Genomic DNA, 25,317 nt, shown 5'->3' on the forward strand with positions numbered 1-25,317 from the left:
TGAGAGTCAAAGAATGTACTGCCACCTGGAAGACGCAACAGTCTTTTGGGACTGGTGTTTTCAGGAGTTCTCTTTGTTTCAGTAGGCTTAAAATTCCTAGCTTAAAATTTCTTGATGCTCTTGAGCTAGTCTTCGGAGCATATGGATTTTTAGGATTTTTTGGGGGGTGTGTGGTCAAAATACACAAATAAATGGGTAAAATATACAACTAAACTAACTGTTAAAAACTTTACTTTTTTAAACTGAAGCAATGATTTTTGCGAAAACAAATATTTCTTTGCTACTGATTTCTGACTGACTTAAGTGGTGTATTGAAGTAGAGTACTTTTCTGAAGAATGTGCCATAATTTTGGCATTGTAGATACAATATAGTCCCTAACTAAATCTCTTAATGCAGCCAAAAATCTTATTCAGAATACTACTTTCACAATAGTCTGATTTTTATTTTTTTTCCCCACACGTTTTCATTCATTGCTCTCATTTCAATCATCCTCCCCTATATAGCAGGATGATGGTAAATCCTGTTCTGTGGCAAATTATTTGGGAACCTCATTAAAACCTTAAAAAAGCAGGACTTGTATTAAAAGGATTTCAGTTGATCCTGATACTGTAGAAGCAGTAGTGCAGCTGATTGTGATGACAAAATAAACATTAGATGAGATCAGAAAATATGTACTTCTAAGAACTTGCTGTCTTTTTGGTCTGAACTGATTCCCTTTGTCAACTCTGTACTTCAAAGGATGTTTCAGATGGTGTGTGTGGAGCTTGCTGAAATTTCAGGTCTTGCAAAAAACAAACTCAGGGAGCAGTCAAAAAGTTAAAGGCAATTTGATAAAATAGAACAAGAAATAAATGCTGACGGTGCCAGAGGCTGGCACAAACTAAATTGGGAAATTCTGGGCTGGGAAGGGTTTAGTTTTCCCTTTCAGAGATTGGCTTCTATTAAATAGATAAGGTGCCAAGTTACCTGGCAGGTTATTTTCTCCATCCTTGTTTCAAAGTAAAGACAAGGGGTTAAAGATACACTGAGAAGAGCAGAAGAAAAAAGATTCTAATAGATAGTATCTCCTTCTGTGTTCATGTTGTCAGGATGCTCTTGTTTTGTCAGTAAGGCTATTTTGTTTATGGTAGTTCCTTCTATACCTGTTGAGCAGAAAATTTGTAAAATACTGAGCCGCCTGAGATCTGTAAAGGAATTGTGGTAAGACCTCTCAATGAACTTCTATTTTCTATTTAAAAAATGGTTTTAATTCTCTCTTTTCCACATCTGAACCATTTGGACTGGCGTTTCTGTGTTCTATGTCTGCTTTTGGACATGTTCTTTGTTTATAATTTTTAATAAATATCCCATGTGTTTTTTTAAAGAAAATTAGGAAAAAATGGGGTTTCCTAATGTTAAAGAAAGGGGTACCCATTTCATCATGAAGATGATCTGTACCTCTGTCTTGGAGCAAGTTTTAGAATTCAACAGAGGGCAGAGGACTTTTTTTTAATAAAAACTGTTCAAATTTGGCCAAGTTACAGGTCTCTGAAGATTGTTCATCGTTTTAGCCTAGTAATGTTTGTTAAGAGATTGTAAAGAAGCAAAAATTTCTACAAATTCTTTGGGTTTGTCAAAAGCTATTTGTTGAAGAGGTTGAAAGATTACTTCCTTGCAACTCTTCTTGTAGGCTGCTTGAGTCTCTTGGACTCCAAAGTATTAGAAGAAAGAACTAAAGGCTTTCTCTCTTGTTTAGATTTTTGTCTGACCAAAACATGCATCTAAGCACAAACTACCTTTATGGACTGCTGACAGGTGAGGAGATAAGGAGAGGAAGAAAAGTTTTTCAAGCTTGGGTTTAAAGGAGAATGGAAGATAAAGGAAACAAGTCAAGTTTTAATTTAATATAGTGCTCTTCAAGTCATGATGTTTGAGCTTCTAAATTCTATACACAGTCTTGATAGGTCAAACTAGTGAAGTTGGCTTCACTGGGATAAGAATCTACTAATCTGGTTTTTTTCTCTTGACTGATTTCCAGGTCTGGGAAATCGAGGTTGTGTGTGTATGTATGTGTGTGTGTATATATATATAAATATTTTTTTTTAATTATTACCTAAATAGGATAAAGAAAGTTGTGGTTTTTTCATTTAAAAATACAAAACATATAAACCAACTTTTTTTCTGGAGCTGTCAGGTTTACCTGTCTAACAGAAAGGCTTAGAATACAGACTATCTCTTATTAGTAACTGAGTTTTCTTACAGAAATTAAAATTTACTTTTAAAAAGCCCAACTCAAGAAAAAAAAAAAAGCCAAACACCCAACAAAACCACACCTGGTTTCAGATGTGTATATTATATTACCAAAACTGTTTTAGTTTTGTCTGACAGTTGATTCTTCTGGTCCTTAGAATCTTTCCTCCTATTTTTTTATGCATACAAAGGGAAACAAGTAGAATATGATGGTCTTTCTAGGTTGTGTGTGCCTCATGTAGTAACTGTGAGGTCATCGATGATGGTTGGTTTTGTGGGATTTTTTTTTCCATCCACTACAGCATCAGTCACCGGAAAAACAGCTCTTACAATAAGAAGTCAGTTGACACAAGGAACACACAAATAAGTTGTATATCTGCTCTGTCATGAAAACTACTTGCATTTAATTGTGTGTACTCAGTGAGAAACAGCTTATATTCATTGCTTATCAACAATTAGTTCTTAAAATTCTGAACAATACACAAACTTACTAAAAGAACATTCAGCAGTACATTTTTCAAAGTCTTGTAAAGTCTTTGTATTATCGTCATATTTGATTCCTCTGGGTTTACATTAAACTTGAAGGGGTTTTTTTCCATCACACAATGTAAGAACAACTCAGGATTTTGTGGCAGATGAAAGTTTATAACATAAAACATAAATCTCTATGCACAACCCACATCCTCCAATACAAAATAAATGAAAACTGAAGGTTACATGCAGTAACACCTATTACTTATGCAGACGTATCCATAACAACTAGTACTTACCTCTGCTTTCTGCTCGAGGATGATGAGCATATATATACACTGGGTTTTTTTCTCATCAAGGCATACTGTATCCCCTGTGTTTTCATAAAGCACTGTAATTGGAAATAGTCTGACAGAAGCCTTCCAAGTTTTCATCTTGGCAATGAATTTGGCTGCAAAGTGATTCTAGTTGTATGAAGCATTTGAAACTGTTTATCTCTCACTGCTGGTATTCATTGATTTGTTTGTATTCCTTCAGTGTCTCCTCTAGGCCTATAAAATTCTCTGCAGTGCTTCAGCAGACATTTTGCCAGGAACATGACAGTGAACTCAAACTGAGTGCTGCTTTTTGATTTTCAGGGTGGTAGTGGTGGTTCTGGGTGTCATCCACCCCACCTCCCCACCCCACCCTGATCGCTCTGTTTTGGCGGCTCTAAGCCCTTGCAGAACGTTGAATGTTTAGATGCAGACAGTGACTAGTGTTACATATGTTGACAGGATAGAATCTGTTCCATTTTCTCCTCAGTGTTGTACCTTATGGCTTGAGTTCTTTGTGGCTTTATTTACAGTGGTACACCATAAATTATAACTTTCAATACTACTGGTAATAATGTGGACAAATGGCATTTTTTGTTGGATCTGTGAAAAGAAGTGTGTTTATGGCAAGATTTTTAAGTACAGTTATGCTCACATCTCACTGTCTGTAGATACTCAGTTGTGTCAGCAAATATAATGTAGCATAAGGAATCTCACTTAATTTTATCCACAGCAAACAGAAGAAGGGTTGAGGGATAAAAAACCCCAAATAAAGGTGAGCTGAGCAAAGAAATGAGTTTGTCAGGACTGTTAAACAGTCTGTGGCTGAGCCGAAAATGGAATTTGCAGCTTTTGATCCTAGCCAGTGCAGAATATTCACTCTGTTTATTTAAAATTTGGACCAAAATTAACTTTTGTACTTAATACTTTTCCTTAAGATAAGCTTTACAGTTAGTGATAGTGGGCTAAATCAATACTTTATGTGCACCGGTTTTCCAGTTGCCTCATGACAATTCTTTTTCATCTTTGCTTTAAACCTGGAGGGATGAAGCTGATCCTTGTTATATGAAGATCTTTATACCTGGACAGAAATCAAGATCTAGAATGTCTTGGTTATGCTGGAGACCAGGACTGTTGTCCAGACTTGCTGTAAGAAGCAGAAAAGAATGTAAGATTATGTCATCTCCTGATCTGTTTAACAGAGTCCACGAAACTCTTGCATCTGCTTCGCTTTTTAGGGGTCCTATCTTAGAGATACATGGCATAGCTTGGTACTGTCTCCACGTACACTTTTCTAGACAACGTGTTAGCTAGTGGGCTCCCTTCTTGGTACGTGTTGAGCATAACTGGACTTTTGAAGAGTAACTGGTTCTTTTACTGATGGCATCCATTCAGATTTTGTAACATGCTGCTATTCTCGCATTCAGGGTCCAAGTCTCAGTGAAAGCACTGAGCAGTAATTGAAGCTATTGATCATTGTTAGCCAGAGAAGTCAAGGATCATTTAATGGTCATGGCAGAACGTTTTGAGACGTTCCTTTCCCCTCTCACTTCAAACCTGCTCTTAAATAAACAGGTCTCGTGTACGGCAGAGATGTAATTTGCATAGGTAACACATGATGGGAACTTTAGCTGCTGCTAAGTTGTAGAAAAAGTAGTCTGCTTTTCTTTTTGGTAAAGTGATCAGCTGGAGATCAAGAGCCCTTTGACTTCATATGAGAAAGGATACTGATTAGCGATGACCTTTTTCATGCCTGTGTGAAAAGCTAGTGCATGGATTGCCCAGACCTGTGGTTGCCATGCTGATCCTTCTGACAAATACCTCAAACTATCCCCACTATTAACTTGACATGCATTAATAGCAACCAGGAGATGAGATCTGGAGATGTTCTTCAACCTCGGTTTTTGTCTTAATTAAATTTAAAAACATCACAGAATATACAATGTAATCTTTTTAAGAAACGGTGTTAAAACCTTTTTTTAAGAGCTGGATTTTTTCCTCTTGGGTCCTACTGGCTTGATCTGTGAATTAAATAGTTCATACAGGTCTTTTCAGTCTGCTGTAATAGAAACTAAATTTGGCGCAGCTATTTTACAGCTGTCTTAACGTTCTCAGGAAAGCCTTGCTACTGCCTGATGCTGTTTGAAGATGCATTGAAAAGAATTTACGATCTTGGGTCCTTTGCAGCTGGAGTGGCTTTTAGTATTGCAAAACATGCTGATTTATAATCTTAGCTGGTCACTGCAGAGAGGCAGCCATTTATTGCATGGACATGGAGAATGGACTATTGTCTTGCCAGCAGACACCACCTCAGGCTGCATCGTGACTGTAGTGCAGTCTGCCTCCTGTCATCCACCTCTGTCGTAGCCCGCTGATGATTTAGCCTGAGGGATGTTAGAGCATGGCGCGCCTTCCTTCCACAGCCCACTCCACCAGATTTCTTTCTGTTGAAGCCAGATTGCAGTGGGTTGTTGGAGTACTTGGGTCTCATCCTCTATTGGAATGATATACCAGTACATTCCTTCTGACTTGGAAGCTGCAAAGTGTTTACCCCAGTGATATAACAACAGAAATACTTACAATCTGACTTCTCACATTGAAATTCTGCTTACCAGGATATTAAAGAGGGCGTTTTCTTGACAGTCATCAGTCTGGTGCCTTTCATTGTTACTCAGTTTAAAAAAGCATTTTTCAAGTATGTAAAGGAGAAAAAGGTAGATCTAATTAGGAAAAGTTGTAAGCGAGGCTAATTACCTCATTAAACTGGCAAACCTGGATTTGGAAGTGATGCAGTGGAGCGTGCAGACCACTCCTCTGGTAAGGAGTGTCTGAAACTTTTTATGATTTAGCCAAAATGTATGACACTCTCTTACCCCTTTCAAAACAGAAACAAGAAACCTTCAACCCCATCATTTTACGTTAGTACTTGGCATGGGTATATTCCAGCTGGCAGTAAAAGCAATCTTCTTCAGATAAATTTTGTTTGTTTGTTTTGATTCCAGCTCCCATCTCCTCCCCAGAAAGAAGAAAAGCAAAAGAAAAGTTACTAATGTTTCTGGCTTCAGGGGTGGTGCTGACATGGGAACCCTCAAACAATATGCAGCTTTTTCTTTGTTATGGGACTTTTCTAACCATCTTCTGCGCAGTTCATTGGCAGACAGACAATGTCAGTCTCCCACTGAGGTGGTTTGTTTAAGGTGTTTATTTCCATACTCTTTAGTTCATGCCACCTTCCCCACAGTTTCCTGTCATAGAAGATGTTTGTCTTCATTTTGACTAGGCTATTAGGTAGCCTACTGACTGTAGTGAAAAGCTTTAGAGCTAGAATAAATTATGGAGGTTGTTACCAGGCTTTTCTCTGCTTCTCGCTGCAAATCAATACCACTCTGTAGAGCAGGGGTTGAGCACACTGACACTGCATTAAGGAATGAGTATTAGAAGCTGCTAAAATGCGAGCTGAATGTAGAGGGAGATATTTCACTTGGCCTTAGCAGACGTATTTAGAAACTGGAGTAGGGAATAGGGAAGGGTTAGAGGGAGGGGGTAAATGCTTTGGGGGAGAGGAGTATTCTTGCTGGTGGTCTTAATTTCTTGCATAATCTAACCACCACGCTTACTTTTGCTCCGTGTTAGTACTGAATACAAAGAGAGTTCAAAGCAACTTTAGGTAAATATTGGGAACTAATCCTGGCAGGAATGCAGTTATATTGTCCTGATGCTGATATGCGGGTGTCTGAACCCAGAGATCGATTTTGTTGCCAGGTGCATTCTTTCAGTAGTTTGTTTAGAAACAGCAAAACAAACAAGCTCTTCCTCTGAAAAAGTACCCTTTTAATAGGCCATACCTTTTAAAATAAGTGTTCAATAGAAATGTTTTAAAGAGTTTTGTTAAACTTTTTAAGCTATTTCTCGAGAAGAGAGAAAAAATACAAATGGGAAGCCATCTGCTGTTGCATGTGGTAACATACTTGAAAAGGTGGTATTTTTCTAACGTTATGTGCAGTTACATTTGTAATATGATTATTGAAATAGCTTTTGAGAAAGAATTATTATTTTGAAGATGAAAGTATCTTTTTATACAGTGGTAGTCTTTTGGGGCCAAATTATTTAATGCTTTTCAGAGAATTTTGAAAAATTGTGTTTAAAAATAGCTCAGTAAGTAACAGCATAGCTGAATAAATATTAAGCCAAATTCATCAGTTTAAATTGTCCTTAAATTTGGCATCAGAACCTTTATCTAAGTGTCTCCATTTTGTCATATCCCTTAAATCATTTTGATAAATGTATGCTGTGCTTTTTATTTCATAATCAGCTGTTGATTAGAGGAGGAACAGTACAGAATAAAAATAGTATTAAGATTTATTGCTGTAATAATGGATAATGCTATCAACTTCTAACAGTTAATTGCTGTTTAGTAGTAAAAATAGTAGAATTTAGAAGGTACTAAACCATCACTTTAGGAATTAATATTTTTTTTTGGCAGCAATTAAATGTTAAATTAGCAGCAGTTTAGAGGAATGTGCATCTTTTCTTTGAGATACCAGGAAAGGTATGTATATACTGTAGATACTTTTGTATCATCATCTGAGAAGGCCTTGCTTGAGTTTTCAACATCACTGGTGTCTTCCTTTCCCTCCTGTTTCCAAGTTGTTCTTGATTCTAATTCCTTATAATGCATAAGAGCAAAATAACTGGTGTTTTGGTGGTTCTGAATAATCCATTACTCAAATGGTTACAGACCTGTAAATACAGTAAATTAACACTGTTTTGAAACAGAGCAGTACTACCTTTTGAAATAGTACTGAGCTAGGAGTGAGGCATCACTTTGTCTACATTCTTACAAGATACCAGAAATACACATTTCACTGTCACATGCAAAAAAATGAGTGAATGGATTTTCTTTGTATGTAATTCAATGCAAGGAGAAATTGTACTGTTTGCAGGAAGCTTTCTTTTTTCTATCTTTTATCTTACCCTAACTTAATTAAAACGCTTTTTTTGAAATATCAGTGCGTTAATGGTTGGACTTGATGATCTTAAAGGTCTTTTCCAACCTGAATGATTCTGTGATTTATTAGATTGCTTGATGCTCTTACGGGTTCCTGAGCAGAACGTGAGCTTGCTCTGCCGAGAAGCCTTCCTGAGCTTGACTTGTATGAACCTGGAGCACCACTTTACCTGCCAGAAGTGCAGTGCCCCTCTGTTGATCGGTATTACCTGAAACATTAAGTACAGCCACTTCAGCTTCCATGAATGCCAGGCAAAACCGTGGAAGCCGAAGAATTGCATGTAATGCTTTGTGAGCTTTTTAGCAAATAGTTTTCCTGTTGTCTTAACACTTTTTATTTTAAATTATGGTAAGTAACTTTGTCTGAATTGGTGTGACTATTTGATTAGTAAGTCTACATTCAAATTCTGTATGAGGGCAAGGAGAATATTAGAATTGTAAAGGAACTGGTAACTTGCTGCATTTCCTTTGTGTTCACGCTGGGAAATTCATTTTTAGTTGTTGAACACAGCATGTTTCTGATTGGGATAATGAAGTAGAAATACAACGTGTAAGAACATGCCTTAAAACATCTTTGATCATTAAGCTCATTGATTTCCTTAAATCTGTACTTAATGTCAACATTTTTAGGCTTATCTGAATTTATTTTCTATTTTAAACTGATCATTCACCTTTTTCTATACTAACACCCCCCCCCCCTTAAGTTTTCTCTTTCAAGGACATTGAGGCCTAGCTTAATTCAGTCTGATTTGGGTTTTCTCTACATCAGAGCTATTGGAATTAGAAAAAGTGTATCGATACAGATGCTTTTCTGTTTTGAAGCAGGAACTGGAAGGAAATAGCTACAGGGGAATGACACACGTAACTGTGGATAGGTATTTAACAGGAGTGTTTTAGTAGTACTGAGTGGCAATAAAGGCCTCGGGTTTCCTCTCAGTTGCTTGCTCTGATTGACTGCTCTGGCTTCCCCTGACAGGCACAGTTGTTTTTTTTTAAATTATTGCCGTTCTTGTTGTTGTACTTAAACGTGTTGCCTCCCTACCATCATCCTTCCTGTCACTACTGGCATAGAGCTCCTGCAAGTCTACGTGCCTGCCAGCAATGAAAGCTGCAACACCACGGCGGCCGCCGGTGCTGCTGAGGTGAAAATTCAGGCGGTGGGAAGCGGCTGGACACCCCTCACCCCCGCCCCGGTACCGGAGCTGAAATAACGTCTGTCAAACGGCCGCCCCGCGCCTCGGCTGCGCCGGGGGAGGGAAATGGCGGGTGAGGCGGCCGGGACGCGCTCTCGGCGCCGCCACGAGGGGGCGCGGCGGGCCCGGCTCGCCTCCTGCGGCGGGGGCAGGTTTGCAAAGGCCGTGCTAAAGCCAAGCGCGAACGGGCCCTCGTCACTGCCGGCCAGCCCCGGCGGCCGTCTGCACACACCAGAGCTGAATGCCGCCTTACTCTTTTGTCTTCCACTAAGGGCGCGTAGGAGGCGTTTCTTTGGGCTTGTGTCTCCCTGTGAAGGTGTGGCGGCGGCTGCCCCTTTGGGAAGGGCTTCCCCTCCCTGGCTGGTGGGGTTAAAAGTGCCTTTCTGTCAGTTACGGCTCGGCGCGCCTTCCCCCCACTCGCCTTCCCCCCGCTCGCCTTCCCCCTCTCGCCTTCCCCCGCGGATGACACACGCTAGTTGGGGACTTGTTTGAGGGCAAAACCTCAGCTCTAATCTTTGTGTTGTATCAGCTCAGACCAATGTGGTGAGGCTGCAGGGGACAGGACCAAGCTGTGGGGCTTCACCGCTTCCCTGCTCCGTGAACTCCGGCCCTCGGGCTGCCGCTCTGGGCGGTGTAGCCAGGTGTCGTTCAGTGGAGGGCACCAAACCACTCGCCACACTTGGCCTCCAAGTGGCTGGACACGCTGGGACTGCAGCGGTAACCGTAGCGCGTGAAATAGCCTATTTCACCTCACTAGCTCTCAATGAAGATAATTTGAAATTCTCTCCAGAACAGATACCAAAGGCACAGAAGCACAGAGGATCTGCCCACGGTTAGTATTAAGCGCAAACAAAATAGTCTTGTTGCTCAAGGTTCATGGTTAACAGCATTTAAAAAATTTCTCCCACACCACTCCTTGTTAGCCCGATGGTTGATGCTAGATTTTTAAAAGGTGCAGTTTGGGGTAATGATTTTTATTTAGGTTTATTGTCAGTTTGTTTGCAGAGAAGAAGATTTTTCATCTCACAGTATTAGGTTCACATTTGAGTTCTATTTTCAGTGATGGTGTTTTCCTCTTAGAGAGAGTGAGACACACGTCACCCCACCCCTGCTCCCTGCAAAAAATGTACTGATGTATGATATATGTGTGTGTGTGTGTGTTTCTTGTTCCCTGTGGGGTAGGCTTGATGCTGGATGTTCCATGTGTAGCACTGGTTGTCTTGAATAAGGCACATTGATGGTGAAATTATTTCCAGTGAGATAAAATAATAAAATTTTTTAAGACACGGTATGTCCAAATGAATTTTGGAAAAGACATTTTGGGAAATAAAGGTTATCTGAGCACCTGGTATTCTTACACAGCTCATTCCCGTCCTTGCCTCATCAGCCTCTGGCTCCTCAGGGCATGGTTGCCATCTTCTGGAGGGAGCTTCTCTTGAGTAACACTTGAGTAATGATGCTATTTCCTTCTTCCTTACAAGAAGTTGCTTCGTTTTGTGCAGTCCCTTTTCCTGTCAGCAGGAATTTAAGATCTAGCCTGTCTCCTACAAGACTGTGCAAAGTAGTAGCCCAGAAGATAAGCTTCTTATAGCAGTTTTAGTGACTCACAGGAAAAAAATGTATTGTTTACTTCTAATACAATCCTTCCTCAAAATAAACCAAAAAAAACCCACAATCACTGTTTGCAGAGGAGTGAAAGCACGGTAAATAACTTCCAGTAAAAACCTTTCCTTTTTGATTCCTGGTAAAGATGAAGAGGCTTAACTTGTGAAATACTAGCTGCATTGCCTATAGTGGTTCATTTTAGTGTTTCCAGGCAAAATTAGAAGTGGCCTGTTTTCAATGACACTTGAAAATTTAGTGCTATGTTGATAGTCTGCAATGGAGATCTTCTGACATTGCAAATGAAATATGTGCCACCGCAGTTCAGTTGTGGTTTAGCTGGCCATGGAGTTGGGATATAATCATATTATTTTAACTCCTGGAGATCATTACTACTTTGGGAAATAAAATCCTCAAGAATCAGAACTGTCAAGATATATATTTTGAACTTTTATTTAAAGTAATACTAGGTTTTATTTATCTTGGAATGTTTAGTCAGGTTTTCATTATAGAAACCTAGATGAGAACAAGGGTTTGAGTATTTGAGTAATAATAATAAAAAGGCAAAACACAAACCTATAAATTTTCAATTTTTTAAGTAGGAAAACTAGCTGTTTTGCAATGACTTCTTGCTTTATACAAAGCTGTTTATCCTAGAATATGGATTTCAGCATGTACTCACCTCACGTGCTTGATTTGAAAAAGCACGGACCTGTGGTTTATGTAAAGATTGCTCTTCTACTACTAGTTACCAAATCTTGCCTAAGAAAGGCCAAACCTGGCGTTGCCCAGGCCAGGCCTGGGTTCGCACAGAAACCCGCTAAACTCAACCCTCAATCAGTCCTTTGCATGCAACTCCAGAAATTATTTTCTCATGATTTTGGCAAAATACTGAATGCAAGTTGAGTGCTCGTTTTTCTTTTGTCAGCTTCCAGATGTAATGGGTAATGATGTGTGTGACCTTAGAGAGTGGAGAAATGTGTGAATTCTGGAAACAGAGCTTTTTGACTGAACACCTAGAAAACCTGCGTGCAGGGCTGGGTCTGCGCTGGAAGCACTCTCCAGCCCTTTTCCTGCTTTCTCTCTACTCTGTCAGCGCAGGGGATGGAAACCGCTTTCCCTGAGCGGCATCTGCATAGCAGCTTACCGCCGGGAGGTCACAGCTGGGCAGGCACAGTGGTTTCAGTGGCCTTGTGTGTCATCTAGGGAGGCGATACGACTATGTCAACAAGAGAAGTCCCTGGTGTGCTCTTGCTGTGTCCCCGTTAGAGGTCTCTGCCGACATAGTGGTGGTGGTACCACTCGTGCAGAGGGCACTCGGTGTAACCGGGGCCTGCAAAAGTGGTTGCAAAAGACCATCGTTCTGGTCCGTGTGTTTGGGGGCAGTGCTGCATGCCACAAAGGTGGTCCAGTATAGAATAATATCCCCAAATTTGGGGCTTCTTTTTCTTTTAATTCATTATGGGGATCTTCCCCAATTCAGGGGAATTAAAGGCGAGCGCGTTTCCACAGTACGTGAGTTTTTAAAACTTGCAGCCAAAAGAAAGATAGAGTGGCGAGGAATAAAAATAAATCATTTCGTTATTGAAATGCGATCATTTTAGAGATTACTAATAATGGATGTTATGTCCTATGTGCTTGACTGTTAAATGCGAATGGACCTTTTATTTTAACACTCTCCAGTGGCATGTTGTGAGATTATTTGACTTGAATTAAATGTTGGGACATTCCATAAAAATTGCATTCAAATTTCTCTCTATTTCAAGCTTCATGAAGTATATTTGCACTTAGAAGTTGCAAGCAAGATATTAACATTCAAATGCTTAAAAATTGAATGTATCTCATAATCAAAAACAATATAAAGTAGCAGCAGACTTTTTTTTTTCCCCCCCCTTCTTCAAGGGACCTTTCCAGCACTGTGGTGATCTGTTGATTTGATTAATGAATATTTTGCCTATTAAAAGTAACCATTAATTATCACACTTGGTTGTAACAATAATTGTATGTTTCAAATAGTTAACATAATAATTAACATAATAAGTGGAAAAGCATCACAGAACATGAAGTGTGCTTGCAGCTCACTACCTCTGAAGGATCATGAGACACCGTTTTGACATTTGTAGTTCTGCAGCTAGTTACCAGCAATTATGTTCCATTTGAATAGAAATCAAGTATCTGATTTATACCATTACTTTTTATATTATGAGACGTGAGCTACCAAGAATATTATGAGGATGCCTGCAGTCACAGTCCACACTAATATAATCTTAATGAATTACATTTATACCTTCCTACGCAGCTTGCTGCTGGAGTTTGGGTTGGGTTTTTGGAGGAGGGGGTGCATGAGAGGTGACACAAAAACTTGGTTGCTCAGACGCCATCCTTCTGCCAGAGGCAGCTGCAGGCTGTAGGTGGTAGCCTGTTCTTTGGTTGGGCCAGAGGTCTGAGGAGGCCCGTGTGGACTGCACTGTATCTCAAACCAGCACTGCTTCTAATGGGAACAGGAAAGGCCCCAGCTTGAATTTCTCTGGTGAGAGAGGATGCTGGTTGCACTCACCTGCTGGAGCGAGGCGGGTTGGAAAGCAATGGGAATGCAGGATGAGATGTAGAGAGCCTGCACACCCTGTGAGGACCAGGAGGGAGCTGTGATATTGTTCTTCACCGGCTGTGTATGACGTTCAAGCTTCCCACTGAGAATGATTGTGGTATATGATGCTTTTTCTAAAAAAGAAATACATAATTTCACAAATTCTGCACTTAGTTTACGTACTGTAAATTGGTGTAAAGCAAGAAAGCAGCTCTTAGGGCAGCTGCAGTTCTGCAGGTGAACAAGCAAGTTTTGGTCACCCATATTGCCTCACTGAGGAACAAAGGAATAGATTGGTTGCTTGGATCTGTCCACTGCCTTGCAATTATCCTTTGATACTATCCAGCCTTGGTTAGTGCAGATTATTTTGGGGGCAGAGGAATGGAAAGTTTTTTTAAATTTCTGGCAAAGGAAAATTCCTCTTAAGGCAGTAGATTGTATGTAATAAGGACCACAAGAGTAGCAAAGTAATATATTTTCAAATAAAAAGATGAAGGCATGAGTAAGTTGATCAACTGGGTTAAGAACTTCTATCCTGTTCTTATTTGTGTGTTGTGTTATTCATATATAATATACCACACTGGAAAGTTATGTGCACACTCATTTTTCACTTTAATTGCCTATTTGAAGACAGCATGGCAGATCCAAAGGTTGTTTTCAGCAACTGAGGAGCACTGTGGTCCCTTACTAGTGTGCAATAATTAACTTAGTTGCAGAAATTGGAACATTTTAAAGATTCAGCGTCCATAATTGGACTCCATGCATTCTTTCTCTTTTCTGTTGTCTATAGCGGAAATATCTTTTCCTTACATACAGTTACATCACAAATATTTATTTTTTTTTCTAATGAAAAACGTTACAGAAGATTTGCAAATACTTGTGTTTGTTTACTTGACTATTTGGTTTTTAAATTAAAACCTGAAAATGTCAATTGATCTACTCTGTTGTGTCACTGAGCTACCATTTTAACCTGAAATCATTTTAGTAATTATGCACTAAATTAGTGCATGTGAAGCTGTAATTGGAACCCTGTTTGGCTGGGCAATTGGAGGTGTAAGGGATGGACATTACTTCTGAAGAGTTCACAGTCTGAATTAAACAGTGGCAGCTCGCAGGGGTGAAACATGATTGCTCATTAATAGTTACATAAAAAAATGCTCAGCTTTTCTGTTTGCTTATATGAAAACTTTTCTACTCTTCTGTTTGCTATAAGACCAAAGCACAGCTCTGTTTCTGTGTGGGTTATCTGAAATGCCATATATTACCTTACCACCTCGTAAGATACCGTTTTCTCGTACAACAAAGCTCTCGAGTTCTAGTGTCTCACAAAGTTTGAGTTATAAAATGGAGTTTCACATGTGCTGGTCTGCAGCAGTGAATGGATGCTGTTGGTTGTGGTGTTTTTGCAGGGTTTTGCGCTTTAAACTTCAGCATGCTGCTTTTAACTTGTGTCCCCCGTTTTTGTACAGTCCCTCCTGCAGTGTTGTCCTCTGACTGCTTCTTACAGGTTCTGCAGTCATAACATTCAGCAAAGGTAAAGCGCTGGCATGGTGTCCCTGGGATCAGGCTGCCTTTCCTATGAAGAGGCGGTTTATACAAAAAAAATGGGCGTTAAGTCAGCAGATACTGCTTTTCTGTGCCTTCCCGCTACCTGTGGGTGCATTCCCAATATATATTTGTTGGCTTTTTTTTTTTTTTCCTGAGGCAGTCTTCATTTCAATAAACTCTGTTTGATATTTCTTTTTGCTAACCACTTGCCTACATGTGTGGTATGAATTCGCAGTTGTTAATCGTAATGCTAAAGTTTTTTTTGTGCTTGCAGGCTTTAGAAGTCCACAGTAGTTTAAACTTTGAACTATGACCTGGTGCTTTACCTTGGCTTTGGACTCCGTTACCCTTCTGCAGTAATGCAGCAATTGCAATCAATCAGTTGCTGAGTGGAAAGTACACGGGCCTGGTTTCAGCAGCAGCAACTGGAGCACTGTCCTGATAGAGCTGTCTCCCAGTGGGCCAAAAAGACAGCAGCTTCATGACCTTCTCGTAATATTTATTTATGTGGCCTGTGGTTTTCAGGGTGGGTTTGGTGTTTTGGTTTTTGGGGTTTTTTTCCATGGCTTCATGCACTTATGAGCAATTTGACAGGGGAAATAAACTTTTTGCAGCTAATGGAGAAATTTTTGCAACTCTGGGATAGACCAAACGGGGAAAATTTTGTACTAAAAAAATATCGCGAAGCCTCTAGTGTTCACTGAAACTTTGAAAGTTGAAATACAGTGGTTTTTTGTTTGAACTTGTTTGAATGTAGCTCTCTTAGTCATCTATTTAATGAGAGCTTACTCTGGAAATGTGGAAGTTTGGTATCTAATCTATTTCACACATTTTGGTGAGTCCATCTCTGGCATTTTAACACCTTGATCTTGGAAAGAACTTAAACTTGTACATAAGTATTAAAGGAGTTCTTGAAATCAGATAGGTTTAAGACTCTTGCAGAAACATGGTATTTATCCTTCAGTGTTCTGTCTTTTGAAGTGTAGAGCATCGTCTTTTCAGAGATGAGGGAAAATTTTTTTCTGCTAAAGGTATAATTAGGGGACCATGTTAATATCTGCAAAATCATAGTTGTGATCTTATTCTTTAAATTAATAGGAAGACCTGAATAACACTGCATTTGGAATTGAAACTGTGAAGGTCATAATAGCTTCCTTGTAATGGAGGTTTTGGATAGGGAACAATTTACAGTAACATTGAATTTATCTGTTTCTTTTTAAGCTACATCCATGTAAGAACAATTGTGGACTTTTGAGGAAGCCAACAGAAATGTTTGCCTTGGCATCATTAGTGAGGCGAGCTAGTTTCAAGGGAAGTGTAGGTTTTAATTAACTAGCTGAGCTGACTTATATCAGGCAGTTTCAAGGCCAAGTGAAATACAAGACAGGCACTCTGCAAACCTGGTGGTGGGTGAGTGGAACGTACGGACGGACCTTCTGACAAAGCCCGTTGTGAGTCTGAGGGACCTGTGTGTTGGCAGTTGACCTTAGTGTGATCTTACAGAAAAAGGTGAGATTATCATAAACATCTTTGAGTGTCTTGGGAGATAGTTTACACTGTAAGTCTTTGGTTTCTAAATATGAGGTTTAGTGCTTTTAAAATCCTTTGCAGGGCTGTTATTTTTAAACATTTGAGGCATTTTGTTACTCGTTTTGAGAAACAGAAATGACATCCTTGGGTTGGCAAGGGGAGTTGTGTCTTTTTGCTTTTGTTGCAACGATTTGGCTTAAGTATGGCATGGCTGATAGAAGACATGTTTTTCAAACATAAGTCTTTTTAAGATACGGACACTCCCCCTAACACCCGACCACCAACACCACCCCACTCCACCCCCAAAATATAATATCTACGTCATCAGTGAAGTTTGTTGGAGGGTTACAGCTACCAAAAAATCTTGACAATGCAGGTACTTCATTTGTATGTGAGCAGGGATTCATGTGTCCTTCTTTAGGTACCTGGGCTCTTGTCAATCTTTATTTCAATTTCTGGTTGTTAAGTGGTGGCATAGGTCGAGTAAAAGCAGCACTGGCCACTTCATATTCAAGATGTTGAAGAGTAGTTTAAATTTTACCTCCTCTAAGTCATTATTTTTTCTTCTGAGACTATCTTTACCACTTTGCTAGTGATAGTGACCTTTCCTAGTCCCTGTAAGAAGAAAGCTTGTGGTTGTAAAATAATGCCACTGATATTTGTTAGCAGTTTTCTGTGTGCCCTTTATAAGGTGAAGAGTGGTTTTTCAGTGATTTAAGTGCAGGAATTTTATGAAAGTGAAGTTCTTATGTGAAGTTGCTTATGATAACTTTATTGTATCTTGTAGGACAAAACTTTAATAATAACGAAGGTGTGGCATGTGGCATTCTACTCATGTAGAATAAAGGTATATAATTGATTAAAACTGTATTTACACAGGATGCATATGCCTTTTTTTTATTATTTGCTTTCTTTAAAATGCTTCACCAGGTTAGGATTTTACAGAGTTTTCAAGCTGCAATTTATCTCTGCATGGAGTGAGGCGATTTAGTAATCGTAGCTTGGTTCAGCAGTCAGTGATTCATTTTGTTAGAACATGCTCCACAGAAAATGCCTGGCTTCATCTGAGCAGTTTAAAGATGGTGCAGTGCAATTTATGGTCTTAGCTTTAATTACACACTCGCACTACTTGTCTGGTTGCCCAGTATGAAGCAGGTTGTGGGTGTGAGAAATAGGGGGTGTCTAATCCTATAGATGATTGATGGTGTAACTCTCTATTGTGGGTGTTAGCACCCACAATTCAGTCTTTTAATAGTGAGGTGGTGGGACCACTATAACCCTGGGGTAGCTCATACGAAACAAAAGTTTTATGTAAATAACATTTCATTAAAGAAAAAGAGATAAAACCAGGGTTTCCAAAATCGAACACCATAGTAAAATAAGAGAATGTAGCTAAAAAATCCCCACAGCATTACAGAAAGTACATGGTGCTTTTCTTCTTCCTGCTGTGGAATGAAATCAGTGGAACATAATGCTTATGACAAGGCAAAAGCAATGAAGGCAGCTAATGGACAGCGGGTGGCAATGTGTTCTACCACATTTAAAGTGTTACTGCAAAACTAATGAAGTAGTGAGTCTTTGATAGCCCATTTTAATTCAAGAAGCGAGGGTAACTAGTTAAAGTAATACTATTCAACCAGTCCATTAAAAATCTGTAGTTGTTTTTGTGCACGTTTCTTAGGAGAAAAGGAGCTCAGATCAGTCCTAGGTTGTACTGCTTAAATATCTTTCAAGAAAAAAGATTTGTCATCTGTGAGTGTTTAATCCATTATAGGTGTCTGTTTGGAAACTATTTAGGTTACTTTTGGCTGACTTTCACCAGCCTGTGCACGTTTGAAGAAACATTGACTAAACATTTAACATTATACAGGGCCATTCTGTGAGATTGACAACAGATTTTTGCCTCCCGTGCTCCTCATCCCTGAGTCAGCTGAGAGTGTTGGCTGATACCAAACATCCTGGTTAGAGGGGCAGCACGTGTTCAGAGGCTGTGGCTTTGGGCAGCACGTGTTGTGTTAGAAAATGGTGCTAGTGTCTTTATGAACATGCCTAATTAGGTGTGAGAGCAGCAGAGCACTGGTAGTCCAGGCTTGAAGGTTGAGGATAAGGAATGCTGCTACTTAGCCTTACTGTAACTGTATTTGCTGTATTAAAAAAAAAGGGGGAGGGGGGGGGGAGCAGGGTGTGTGTGGAGGCTGCAGGGAAAAGGGCAGTACAGGGAACGAATTGTACATATGTTCAGTCCTGTGGGACAAGGGTGAACAAGTGGTTATAGACTTCTCCATGGGATTTTTAACTTGTTCATGTCAGGACACTTTGAGGGGAGAGGAGGGGGCAGCAGGACAGTGAGAGCAGGAGAGAGCGATGGGAGGCAGGACAAGCAGCAAGAACTGGGGTTGGGAAGAGGCAGGAGAGAGGAAAGGCGCTGCGTGAGGCTGGGCAGAGCAAGAGGAGATGGAGGCAGGGAGGAACAGACCCATGGCATTTAAAGACAGTCAGGAAGAAAGCTTGGCAGTATTGAGCGAGGTGTACGTTAGCAAGGCTGCGCGGGTTTTATGTGGGTGCAGTGAGGCTGCCCATGCAGCCTTCGTGCCCCCTTTGTGCCCCTCCACTTGGGGAAGGGCTGTGCTGGGGCCACGTGGCTATTGGCACCCATGGCACAGCTGGCCTGATCTCTGTTCTTTTCAGCTCTTCTCTGAGGGCCATGCAGGGTGGACCCAGTGCACGATTCCGTGATTTCTTATCTTATTTCCCTTCCCCACCTATAATAATATCCAGCAGTGTTATGTATAGTTCGTGCTACAGTGCGGATGTGAATGCATCATTGTCATGACTGGCAACCCGGCAGCTGGTGGCAAGAGGAATAAAAATGTGTCAAGCACTGTGAGTGCTAAATTCATACAAAATTTTCTTGACCACCTCCTGGATTACTTTTTTGGTGGAATTGGTATGAGCAACACAATTGACTTGAAATACGTGTGAAGTCTGATAGGTGGAGGGGAAAGGGATTGATACACTAAACAGAGACTGTGCAGTGTGTGCCTTGTGTTTCAGGCGGTGCGTACTGAGAGATGGGACTGGTTTTAGCTGGTACCAGCAGGTAGATTTCTCTGTGCTTTGGTAACATGCTCCTACAAAAGATGGGGCTTTTGGGTTTTGTCTTTGCATTGTCATCTTTTGCTGGTGTTATATGAACTGCTGGCGAGCAGTGGCAGAGTGGTAGACTCTTCATTAGAGCTTTCCCTTGTCCTACAACTCCCACAGACACATGCAGCACTCTGTTGTAAACCAGCCCCAGTTTTGTCTCCTTCAGTCACAGAAACTGTTGTTTATAGATGGAGGTTAATGCTATTTAAGAACTGGATTAGCAAAGACGTAGTCATTTAACCACCGTTGCCTAAACTTGGATCGAGGCATTTCTTAGATTGTCCTGGCTGGGATTAATGATCTGCAGACATTCTGGATCGAGACTTTCATGGCAGGCCGTGCACCACTGAGGTGTAAATCTGCAGAGCTCACCATGACAGCAGCTGTATGCTTCGGCTGCTAAATGACTGTGGGTTTTGTAGAAACAAAGGCAAGTAAAAGACCTTTGTGTGTTGTGTGAACCTAACTTCCTCAGAGAAGTGAATTGTAAAGATAACACAGAAGATAGCTGATGCTTTGCTGTCCTTGGTTAGCTTAATACAGAGCAGAGTGTGGTGTGCTGGTAATTACAGCAGAATTCCCAGGCACCAGCAAGATCTGCTCCTTTTAAGTATTACAGGCTTGGGGTTCCTGGTTGGATTGGCACTTGTGCTTTTATCCCTCTTCTCTGAACTTCCTTAAAGGTATTTATCACTTTAGGGACATATTGATAAAGGCATGTTAGCAAATCTTGGAGCCTGAGCTTTGCAGGAGCAAATGTAGGAGGAAAGACTAGAATCGGTCTGAGTTTTGAGGAGGTGGGACAGAGGATTCCTTGCTCGCTGAATAAAGACATTATCTGCTTTGGGCAGTGGTGTGACAAATGCACCTACCTCAAGCGCAGTCCCATTCAGTTCAGTTAAAAGTCTTCCTTAAGGCAGGACAGCAGAGGCAGATTTCAAAATAATGGTGTCATGTTTTTAAAACAAAATAAAACCCACAAAAGCCACCAGAAGCAAATGTGCGGCTATCAAGAAACAAATGCGGCTCTCAAGATAATGAGCTTTTAAAGATTAACAATGCTTAAAGTTGCAGGATGAAGGGAGAACAATCCAAAACATGGGTTGTGCCTGGGGTGCCTCTTCCTACCCCCCCCAACACAAAGTAGATGCTTCTCAGAAATAGAGGATGGATAGCAGCAGTCCCATGGAGACCCACTTAATAAAATCCGTTTGTATTCTTTATAGTCAAAATGTAGAAGTTGCACCCAGAACTTCTTTTAAAGTAATGCATAAAATATGTTGTTAATGACTATGTAGTAATCTGCACAGGCATGATGAACAGTTTCCATTGGGAACTTCTGAGGACTGTTTATGTTCAGCTCCTACAGGTGCATTTCTACAATGTAGGGCGAGGCTGTATTTGAAACCTCAATGTAATTCTGGTTTTTTGTATAAGAAAACTATGTGAACTATGGGCATATTCCCTTGGTTTTGATTTCAGAAATTTAAACCAAGACTATTACTTTGTTAGATAAAAGCAAAACTTAACTGAAAAGGACAATTAAAACAGTGATTGAAAACATATTCTTTCATTTGAGTGAGAAAGTTAGCACTCAAGGGAACTGGATTGTTTGCTTCAGGGCTTTTGGTGGGTAATGCTCTGCTTGGCAAGCATTTTGCTTCAAGTACATTTTTGTATGACTTTCCTGACTGAGAGCTTCAAAAATAAGCTGTAGGGAAGGGAGAAAGCAAAACTCAGAGATGCAGAAGAAAAGTATGAAGTCCCGGCTGAAGAGATCTAATCACTCTTGAAATATCTCAAAACGTATCAACCACGTTTAGAAATAGCTACATTAAAAAAGAAGGAAGCTTGATCTTTTTAACACTGTAAATCATGGAAAGCAGTGAAAACTAATATTTACGAGGGGGATTGTGAAAGCTTGTGTGACAGTTGGAAATTACATCACTGTTGTTTCAAATTCTTGTGTAAAGTAATGCAATACTGTGTTTATGAATGAATGAACAAATGATTCTGCTGTGCTAAGTGTACTCTATATGGATAAACTGGATTGAGTTATTTTTGTGTCTCTTGTCTTCACTTATGTTACTGTGCGGATTACAGTCCCATATGTTTCAATGTAAATAGAGAAAACTCAGTTCAGTGTATGTATTTTTTTTTTTTTTTATTCCAGATACAGACCCACGTGTATTAGAGAAACAAGAACTTCAGCAGCCAACCTATGTTGCTCTAAGTTACATTAACAGGTAAGTCTGGTTATTTTTCAGGTATAACTGATGTTGGTTTACACAAGATGTGTATATATGCATATGCCAAAATGGTATGCTTATGTATGCACTCTGATTTGTCTCATGTTATATGACACTATGATAACACCTGTTTTGGAAAGACAGTTGAATTAAATTTTAACTGAATTTTTAATCACTTTTACATAGGGCACAAGCAGCCCTTCAGCTGCACCACCCAAATACAATGGGGGATGAGGTTTTAGCCTTTTATGTTTAAGCTAAATCTTGTGCAAAACAAGGTAATTTGTCTTTGTTTATTTTTCTACTTTATTGTACTCCACAAAAGTGAGTGGGGAAAGAATTTGTTTTCAATCAAAAGGGAAATTTAACTTATAGTCATTCAATATGTAAGATATTTTTTTTACAGAACTTCAGAAGTTTTTCAGCCACAGTGTAGTCTTTTAAAATCTTGCTTACCAGCCCTATATAACCTAAAATTTGAACAATTTAAGAAATTGAACCAATTTTTACAGCACTTATTTAGATAACAGAGCCTTGGCTTTTCAGTTATTGATTGATGGCAGAACTGAAACCTCCAGAGTGCTCCACCATGAAGGTATGGAAGGGCTGCTAGTGTTACAGGAAAGAGCAGCCTGAGAGCTGCTCCTTATTTTCCCTCTCATCTAAGCACATTGCATAATTCAATGGAGGTAGCTCAGAGTATTTTTCCTCTTGGAGGAGACTGACCCATGGAGCATGCTGCATGAATGGAAAGATGGCAAGGTTTTGTGCAGCTGCAGTGCCCCTTTTTCAGTATGTTTGCCAAGCTGTCTTCTAATCCTAAATGAACACTGTACAGGAAGTGTAATTCCTCATTTAAAACCTTTTTCTGTTCTGGGTAAATCAGCATGCTTCTATTCTGGGATTATTTTGCCTTCTTTTATGTCACACTGGCTTTTTGATTGGGTGTACTGTGGTTGAAAGTTCCAGTTAGTTGCATTTTGGAAATATATTTCTCGGAAAATATTTTGTATGAGATTATTGGGTCTTATACATGGGATACCAGTTTCCCTTTGTATGAGATACAAAGTCACCAGCCTAGAAGATTAACTCAAAATTTAACTTAGGATAGACTGAGTTGATTCAAACTCTCATGGGTCATACGTAATGCAAAATTTTTCTAATTCTACTTTATTAATAATGAAAAAAATTAAAAACAAATAGACTCCACCATTTGGCTTTGTATAATATTTGCTGTAGAGAAGGGTGTTATAACAGGGGAAAATGAAGACTTTGAGGTATGAAAGTAAGAAGTGGTGTTCACTTGGTGAAATGACTAAATTTTCTCCACTACATGAGACTATGGTGATTAAGAATAGCTGGTATTGACATGATTTCCTCCTTGGCAAGTAACTCTTGTTCTTCCTGGAGACAGCCCTACCCTTTAAATCATATTTTGAAATTAACCATGATCCTTTTTAACACTTACTTCTGTTGATCTCATGTAATTTATAAAACTTTTTTTTTTTTTTTTAAGTTTGTAGGCTTGGTATGTTGTGTATGTTGGTTTGTTTCCCTCTTTCCATTATATACTTGGGCGTTTTCTCTTGTTGCTTCTGTGGTTATTTTACGTAATGGGAGGGAGAGGGAAGTCTTTTGAAAATTAGGGGAAAGCTGTTTTAAGTCTACAGAAGGTGCCACGGGACTTGATTGTCCCATTTGGAATCAGACTACTTTTAAAGTAGTTTTGAAAGTGATACCTCATCTAGATTTCATTATTTTGGTACCCTTTTTAACAGAGTTCTGTGTGACTGAGGCAGTTTCAGTTAATCACTACATATTTTGTCCAAACTTTCTTAGCCTTTCAGTTTTGAGAGATAATTCTGAAGAACTGAATTGAGTTGTTCTTATGGTAAACCCAATCTGAATTGACTCTTTTATTTAAACCAGCTGCTACTTAATTGCTCTTTTAATTGTATTTTAATTTTTTCCAAAGTGCTGATATCTTTCATTGAACCACCTGCTCTATGTAGCTCAAACTCTTGAGGGAGCAGCAATATCCATTACACTACAAGACATGCCTTTCTATTTCCCATTACATATGCCAGAGCAGAGTTCTGCTTTGTTGTCCCAGGCTATGAACTCAGATTTTGTAGCCTAATACATGTCATAAACATGTTGCAAACTGTTAGATACCAAACACCAGATACTGCTGCACTTTTTTTAAACCCATACTTTTATGACTTCCAAGTGGAACTGAACTTAGCTCAGTTCCTGCTGTGAGTTCCAGACCTTGAAACTATCTTCCTCTGCAGGTTTGTGTATTTAATGTGTTCTGTGTGGGCCACACGCTCTCGTGGAGCCTGGGAAAACAGGGACTTCTGATTCTCAGGGACTGTCAAAATTGTATGATAAGATGTACACTTAATATAGTGGTGGTAGAAAGATTAAGTAGATGTGCTTTCTGCTGTGTTCATTGTCTTGTTGTATGGAGACCATTACAAGTTAAAAGAAAACAAAACATAAATCTGGGTTGTGTGGTTTTATAGCTGAGAGGGTAAAGTATCAGTAAAACAGAGAGAGTACATGAGTCTTTGTTTCCAACCTGAAACATATTCTTGTTCTCTTCCTTCTACCCCCGGTTATTTTCCTTCATTTCCCTTCCACCCCTGGTTATTTTCTCAGGCATATTAATACAGCAATATTGTATGTGCTCTTTAAGTTCTGAAACAACCTTCAGACTGTGGATGTCTGAATCTATAAGGCTCTGTCTCTTTCTCTGCTGGAGATTTACTGCCATTACAGCTTTCCGTAACTACACACAGATGCAGTTCCATAGTGTGTGATCCTTATGTAGACAGATAACATTCCTTTTAAAACCGGTGGACAAAATATAAATTATAGGTCATAATGGGTTACTATCGCTACATCAAACACTTGCACCAGGTATTGACTGAATTGCCACAAATCCTTTTCTCAGACAAAGTTTAGTGTAGCCTTAATGCAGTCCCCAGTATTGATGATTGTTCCCTACTTGCTTTTGGTTTGCTTGCTTAGAAGTCAAAATTGGAGTCAGTAAGACACACTACTGCCAACGCAGATGTAGTTAATCTGCTTCCATCCTATAAATACAGGAGTGGTTTGTGTGCAAGAGTTCCGTAGGGCTGCTACACGAATGGGATGCTGACTGTGATCTGTCAGGAGTGGTTACACATGAGCACTTGGCCCAACGTCCTCCAGTGGTTCCTAGAGGTATTTCCTTTGTATATGAGTTAAGACACCTTTGTATTTTGTATTACATTAAAATGTAGTGACTAGTGGCACTAATTAATACTGCTTGTACTGCTACTTAGAATACAGTATTTATAGCTTGACATTAATTAGCATGACTATGAATTTTGCTTAGTGTTTATTGGAGCCTACATAGTGCTGTTTGTGCCTCTGAGGTTGTTAGTGTGG

The 25,317-nt window shown here is 39.7% G+C and overlaps 1 protein-coding gene across 1 annotated transcript in view; it reads left to right on the forward strand.

Moving 5' to 3' along the window:
• Positions 1 to 25,317, forward strand: part of JAZF1 (JAZF zinc finger 1) — a 195,055-nt gene that overhangs the window by 84,975 nt on the left and 84,763 nt on the right. The window contains exon 2 of the mRNA XM_037387217.1: positions 21,804 to 21,876. Within this exon, the coding sequence (XP_037243114.1) occupies positions 21,804 to 21,876 (73 nt within the window). The remainder of the gene's footprint in view (positions 1 to 21,803; positions 21,877 to 25,317) is intronic.

This window comes from Falco rusticolus, chromosome 4 (assembly GCF_015220075.1).
Source record: "Falco rusticolus isolate bFalRus1 chromosome 4, bFalRus1.pri, whole genome shotgun sequence".
NCBI lineage: Eukaryota > Metazoa > Chordata > Aves > Falconiformes > Falconidae > Falco > Falco rusticolus.